The sequence below is a fragment of the Anoplopoma fimbria genome, chromosome 11 (assembly GCF_027596085.1).
Source record: "Anoplopoma fimbria isolate UVic2021 breed Golden Eagle Sablefish chromosome 11, Afim_UVic_2022, whole genome shotgun sequence".
Lineage (NCBI taxonomy): Eukaryota > Metazoa > Chordata > Actinopteri > Perciformes > Anoplopomatidae > Anoplopoma > Anoplopoma fimbria.
In genome coordinates, this window is record NC_072459.1 from 2,769,313 (window position 1) to 2,776,409 (window position 7,097).

A 7,097-nucleotide genomic window follows, 5' to 3' on the forward strand; every position below is an offset into this window, starting at 1 on the left:
ATAATTCTACAAGCAAAAATCCTGCATTGAAATGACAATTTTGGAGTATTATCCACAAAAAGTACTCAAGGTATCAAAAGTATTTAGTATGTGTGCTGCAGAATGTTATATTATTATATATATGTAGTGGAGAAAATTACCATATATACTGAAATGTAGTGGACATTAAAAGAAGAAGGCACTAATAGAGTTATTATTTTATTTTATTATGTAAATGTAAACCTGCGTCACTAGCAGCGTCACTCGTCACCGACGGAGAAAACCGAACCTGCCCGAGCAGCCGACCGTCAGTCTGGCATGTAAACAAGGTCAGACACTGCAGCACAGACTCCACACACTCCCTCCAGACACGGACGGTGCAGCAGAAAGAAGGAAGGAGCAACAACAAGAAGAAGAAGAGAGCTTACCCACCACACCTTTGGAGAGGACAGGTAAGCTTGTGCGTCATTTGCGTTCCCAACCTTTTGTGCCATTTGGTGTTGTTGCGCCTCCGCACTGCAGGTATATGACATTACCAGCATCAATGTATTCATGATGTCATTCTGTTGCATGCACAGCTTCAGTAAATCATTTTTCAGCATGCACTTAGGTTGTTACTGCAGCTTTGGTATAGATTTTGCCGCAAAGTCATGCGGCAGGTGTGTGTTTACCTCATGCGCAGTCATCAGCTGGCCTCTAACTGGGTCGCTCTCTGCAGAAACTGCTTGGTCATGTTTTCCCACGATACTGAACACCTTATTAATGGATTATTTGCTTTTCTTTCGCCCTTTTGCTCGATTTCAGTCCCTGCAATTCCAATATTTCTCACCTATTTATGCAAAAATGTCATTAAGTAAAATAATTTCACCTTCATTTTACTACTTATTATTATTACTGCATAATTACTAAGCTGGACCCAGCTGATGTGCTGCAAAACAATCAATGTTTTATTAATTAACATGCATAACTTCATTCATAAACAAACCAGCCTCTCTGTGGATGAACACTAGTTCCAACATAAATGACTGACTGTAATGTAATAATTAAATGGGTGAAATGACATTCAAGTACAACTTTATTGATGCCAGTGCATTCACCCACATCATCCTCAGTCTGGGCATGAAATCCAGTTTAAACTGGTCATCCCAGCAGCTCCACAGACCGAGCTGGTGCATTTTCCTGCAGATGACGATGGAGAGAAAGTGAGTGAGGAGGAAAGAGAAGAGAGGGACTAACCAAGGACACTCAGAGTGGCAGCTGGGGAAGTGTCCATTCTGCTCCAGTCAATCATTCATTTATGTGTTCTGGCCTCCGACACGACCTCCAGACAGACGGACTGGACCTAATAGACCCAGCTTATTAAAAGTGAGGGATGTTGGACCTAATATGTGACTTTATTAACTGTACATGTTTAATAAAAGAGGGAAACAACAGCTGCTGTGATCACACTGGGTGTTCTGAATGGCCATGAGAACTTTCCATCACGTGTTTAATGGTTTACTTGACATACTGGTGTTTTTGAAGTAAACATGAAATCTCACAGACAAAAACTAAATAGTGCGTTTGGGCTTCAAAGTCAAGATTTGACCCTGAAATGTTTGGCTAATTATTAAATAGCAGTGAGACAATTTTACAGAACAAGTTGTGATGTTTCATTTCACCATCACCATGACATGAATGTTTTAGAGAAATCTTCAGTGGTGGAAGAAGTACTCGGATCCTTTACTTCAAGAAAAAGGAGAAAAAAAACACAGTTATACCATCACAAATAAAAGTCCAGAAATAAAATGTTACTTAAGTAAAGAAGTATTATCAGCAAAGTGGAAATTAAGTATCAAAAGTACTCATCATGCAGAAAATGGCTTTTACAAACTGTTAATTAAAATAGAACTTTATATTATTTTGTTTTTCTTAACAACTTATTCATGTAAGAGCATCTTAATGCTGTACTTCATCAATGTGGAGACAGTTTTACCGGGTAGATTAGTAGTATACAGTATACAGTACTGCATCGTATGTAATGTAAAAAGGAACATGTAACTACATGTTTCAAATAGATGTAGTGGAGTAGAAGAACATTAAGTATCATAAAGATACATTAAGTATCATAAAGTGGAAACACTCAAGTACAAGTATGTCATATTGCTGAAGAAGTACATATTCATTCCACCACTGTTAATCTTAGATATAACCATGTGACCTGTAATGTCCAGTGTCAAAGCCTTCAGGCTGCCAACAAGAACAAATGGAGTTTTTGGTGACGCATAACTTTGTATAATAACATGTATTTTGTGTTTTTTCACTGTAGGACTCTTATTTTAGAGCAGCCATGATGATGCAATGTTTCCACTTCATGGTGGAGCCGGCCAAAAACTTCACGGCCAAGATAAAGGTAAAAAATAACAAAAACATTTTGTGTTGAATGTGCAAACCTGTTGTTTTTGGGTGACCTTGATTCTAACACAGACGGTTGACATGACAACTGATTTTAATACAACGTGACTGCACGGTTCAATTCAACAAGAACGCGTCGGTGAGAGTCTGGAAGGGAGGGGTGTCTTTATTTTCTGCTGACAGGATCAGAGCCGCCGTGTGCATCCTGATGAGTGAGCCCCTCCTTTGCTCTGACTCCATTACTCTCTAAGGCTCCCATAAAGCAGCACTAATGTCCTCCAAATGTCCTCATTCTTTTTGCAGAGAACTCCTCCCTTTCCAAACACTTTAACGTCAAAAAAGAAATCCTTTCAATTTTTGATTCTTCTTGCAGGAATCGCACAAGAGAGCCAAGAATGAGAAGAGGGAGCCTCTGAATGAGGACCAGCTGTTTGTTGTGGATCTGGCTAGAGATCTAAGCCGAGTATGCCAGGTAACAAATCAATCATTAAACAATGAATGATTTCTTCAGACTTCTTCAAAATGTGTAACATGAGGGTCTGTCTTTACCTCTCTTGTCATTTTAATTCGATGTGGCTTTATTGGAATGAAAGTAAAACAAAAAAACAAAGCAAATACCAAATTCAGAAATACACACACATACACATAATATTAATATCAATATTAACACAATAAAACAATTGTTATACAATAACATATATACAGGTTGTGTCATGTTGATATATACAGTACCAGTCAAAAGTTTGGACACACCTTCTCATTCAGCTACTTTGAAGAATCTAAAATATAAAACATATTCTGGTTTGTTGAGCATTTGTTTGTTTACCACATAATTCCATATGTGTTCCTTCATAGTTTGGATGTCTTCAATATTAATCTACAATGTAGAAAAAAAAAAAAATAAAAATAAAGAAAAACCATTGAATGAGAAGGTGTGCCCAAACTTTTGACTGGTACTGTACTTGGCAGCAAGTTATGTCTTGTCTCCTTCTTTTGGGAGTATTTTTAATTTTGAGAGGTCATTAAACTCTTTGAAATCTGGGATTACAAAATTGAATTTGTCAAAATAAATGTTCCTTATTTCATTAAATGTATTACATTTTAATGAGAGAGTGAATCTAAGTCTCAGCCTCACAAGGAGAACAGTGACCACTACTTATATTTCTGTCTTCATATTTCTCATCTCTCCGTTTTGCCTCTGCAGAGGTCAGCCGTCCTGGAGCACATCTGGAACCTTGATGACACCTGGCCTTCCTCTCTCTGCAGGGTCTTCATCCTGCAGTGGGCCTCCATGTTGGAGAGCAAGGTGCTTATCTGAGAAAACAATCTATCTGAGTCCAGGGACAGACGCTGACTCTACTTACTGAAGGTGTTTGGAGGTTTTACCGCTAAAGGTTTTGTGTGTTTCTGTGTGCAGAAGAGGCCGATGCAGACAGACGGCTGGCCAGAGGTGGAAGAGGTCAAGCAGCCTGATATGATTAATGAGCAGGACCTGCTGGAGGCCAAAACTGTGATCCTCAACTGGATCAAGGACCTGAGAGCTCAGCCTGAGGTCGGATGTTCAATCAGTACATTCATATTTTTATGTTTTTTTTACATCTTTAAATTGTTTTTACCACTATCAGCTTGTTTTATCACTGGTATTATCCTATTTTGTTTCTCTATTTTTTGGATTTTATTATTTAATTGATTTCGCTTCTCGTGTCCACTGTCGTAAATGCCCGTGTTATTGATTTTCTGCTCTTGTAAAGCACTTTGAGCTGTTTGTATGAAAGGTGCAATATAAATCATTCATATTATTATCGTTGTTATCTTGCAGCAAAGTGTGTGGCCCGGGGAACCTGTGGCGAAGGTTCTGGAAGACCTGCAGTCGGCCTGGCGTTGGGGCCGCGCCCCTAATCTGCTGAGCGCTATGGAGCTGGTTTTTTGGACTTTAATTGTGCAGCGCCCAGATAAGGTAGAAGTCCATGTAACTATTCACAGATTCTGCTAAACTCCTTGTGTTTACTGTGCAAATGTAACACAAACCTCTTTTGGTGTGTTCCTGCAGGATACCATACCTCAGCAGTGGCTCATGTGGAAGCAGAAGACTCAGAGTATTGGTTTGTAAATTTAAAACTGAATCAAGTTTAATTGTGTTATAAATCTGGAGACCTTTACATCCTGACGATCCTCTTATTGTCTCCATACAGGTGCTATATCCTACATTCCTCAACCAGGTGAGTGATATACTTTATACCAGCATGCACTTAAAACCATTACATACAACGGCTTCACTGCTTTCAAGTTACATGCTGACTGCTTGGTTTTGTTGTGTATATTGCTTTAATAGAAATATATTTGATTGTAGTTTTGCACCAAAAAAATATTTAGGATTATCCACAATCACATTCGCTGCACAGGTATATAAAGGAAAAGGAGAGGTTGAAGTTTTTAATCTTCCAAATTAAATATTTTTTTCTACATCTAACAGAGCAAAATACAGATAGACGAAGAAAATGTCACCTCCACCTGCATAAAGAGATCATATGATACAAAACAACACTCTTATATATATATATATTTACGAACAGAAAAATGACATATTATGAAAGAGAAGGCTTTAGCTTATTAAAGACATATGTGATATGTATTTATAAATATATTTTTGGCAATTTAACATTTAAAAAAAGAGAAAAATACAAACAATTTAGAGATTATACATTTCCTGTATAGGCATATTAGCTGCTGTTTGGGCTGCAGTGCTTTTTTAGGACTTTTTTTAAAACTGTGCAAACAGTAATAAATAGTCTGGATATTTTTTTGTCTGTAGTTACACATTTTATTTGTCCATATAGATATAGGTCAAAATGTTGCGTCATTGAAATTTTTAGGAGTTTGGAAATCATCACAATATCCAGTGTTTGGTCCTTAAATACTGCTTTGACAGCCTATCTACTGAAAAAATCATGATGTTGTTGCATTTACACTGTGAGATAAACATCTCCTACAACTAAAGCCATCTGTTGTTTTTTACAGTGTGGGACTGGATCTCAGATGCAGCAGGTACAGCATTCATTTTATCAAAATATATGTTGAGTATAATCTCTGGAGACCCTTTCTGGTAATTACATTTCTCTGCAGTGGAGGTGAATCTGGATCTGGACACAGCCAACCCCGATCTGCTCATCTCCAACGACGAGAAGAGGATGCGCTGTGGCTTTGAGAGGAAGGAAGTTCCCAACTACCACCAACGCTTCGACGGCTGGTGGTGCGCCGTCGGGATGGAGGGCTTCGGCTCCGGCCGCCACTACTGGGAGGTGGAGGTGGGTGAGCGGGACTGGAGGCTGGGCGTGGCCAAAGAGTCGGCCCTGAGGAAAGGCTTCAGGTCCCTGAACACGGATACGGGCTACCTGAGTCTGAGGCTGGAGAGGGGCACCGAGCTGAAGGCGCTGACGGTGCCGTTCACCGCCCTGCCGCCCGGCCTCATCCCCCGCAAGGTGGGCATCTACCTCGACTACGACCGCCGCCAGCTGTCCTTCTATGACGTAGACAAACACTTCCATATTTACACCTACAACGAGAGCTTCGACGAGAAGCTGTTCCCCTTGTTCGGTACCGTGGAGATCATCAAGGATCTGGTGATCAAGTCTCCAGCAGCCAGGAGCCAGTGTCTCTGCCCTTCACCCTGCCTCTGGGGTTGAGTCCGCTCCTCTCACCTCTCCCTTTAACCTCCAGTAGATATCTTAATAAAGTACTATATATGGTTATGTAATAGTCACTGGGAGAAATCAGAGATCCTGATGTAAAAGAACCATCATTGTGCTTTTGAATAGCTCCACTACGTGACCACCTCTCTATGCTGCTGCTGCTGCTGCTGCTGCTTTAATGTGATTGTTGCAAACCACTTCCTCACTGTAGAGTTACAGCGCTCGTCTTTGCTCTCACATGTTGTATGTATTTTTGAAAAGGAACCTATATAGTAATAATGTAATCTATTGTGCAATATTAACCTAGCAGTAAGAATGCATTTCTGTGAATGATAAATAAACCAAATCAAAGTCTTACTTTCTGGTCTGTTTATTAGTATATTAGACATTGCATTATATATATATATATATATATATATATATATACATAGTCCAACCCCGTCCCTGAGGTGTGTTGGGTAAATAAACTTGTGGTGTCAGATATCAGCCTCAAAATCTTCTCTTGTTTCACTCTCTTCACCATTTATCTTCTTTTTCAGGTGTGGTTAATTTAATCCTTACTACTATATATTGCGAGCACACTGAAAGAGGACACTTACTTGCAGAGCGTGACTTTGGATTTAAACAGCACCTGAGCCCAGTTGACCCAGTAACTGACATTAGCGATGGAAATCATCTAAGTACATTGACTTAAGCGTTGTACTTAAATACAATTATTAGATGCTTCTACTTTGCTTGAGTATTCCAAAAATCTTCTCTTTTACATTTCAGAAGGAAATATTGTATTTGTCTGGCCACTACATTTATATGTTTATGTTACTTTGCAGATTAAAATTAATAATATAACATATAATCAAGAGTGTGATGTATTATTATAGGTATATCTGAGCACATAGTACCAGTATGTGCGTCTATAATGTTCACCCACGTACCAGCTCGACCAATCAGAGAGCTCTAACAAAACATAGCAAAATAAAACAACACTTTCCACAAAAATAATACATTTACAGTACCAGTCAAAGGTTTGGACACACC

General features: G+C 39.1%; 1 protein-coding gene across 1 annotated transcript; it reads left to right on the forward strand.

Annotated features, from left to right (window-relative positions):
• Nucleotides 1–286: 286 nt before the first annotated feature.
• Nucleotides 287–6,408, forward strand: si:ch211-120g10.1 (butyrophilin subfamily 3 member A3). Its single transcript, XM_054608053.1, has 10 exons — nucleotides 287–431; nucleotides 2,288–2,371; nucleotides 2,747–2,845; nucleotides 3,578–3,679; nucleotides 3,791–3,925; nucleotides 4,193–4,330; nucleotides 4,424–4,475; nucleotides 4,566–4,592; nucleotides 5,392–5,418; nucleotides 5,497–6,408. Exons 2-10 carry the CDS (start codon nucleotides 2,309–2,311, stop codon nucleotides 6,054–6,056), a joined length of 1,203 nt encoding a protein of 400 aa, XP_054464028.1. The 5' UTR covers nucleotides 287–431; nucleotides 2,288–2,308; the 3' UTR covers nucleotides 6,057–6,408.
• The last annotated feature ends 689 nt before the right edge of the window (nucleotides 6,409–7,097 follow it).

Coding starts and splice junctions, on each gene's coding strand:
- si:ch211-120g10.1 (XM_054608053.1), top strand. CDS start 2,309: ATGATGATGCAATGTTTCCACTTCATGGTGGAGCCGGCCAAAAACTTC. Junction 3,680..3,790: donor CCTCCATGTTGGAGAGCAAG/GTGCTTATCTGA, acceptor TTCTGTGTGCAG/AAGAGGCCGATGCAGACAGA. Junction 4,593..5,391: donor ATCCTACATTCCTCAACCAG/GTGAGTGATATA, acceptor TGTTTTTTACAG/TGTGGGACTGGATCTCAGAT.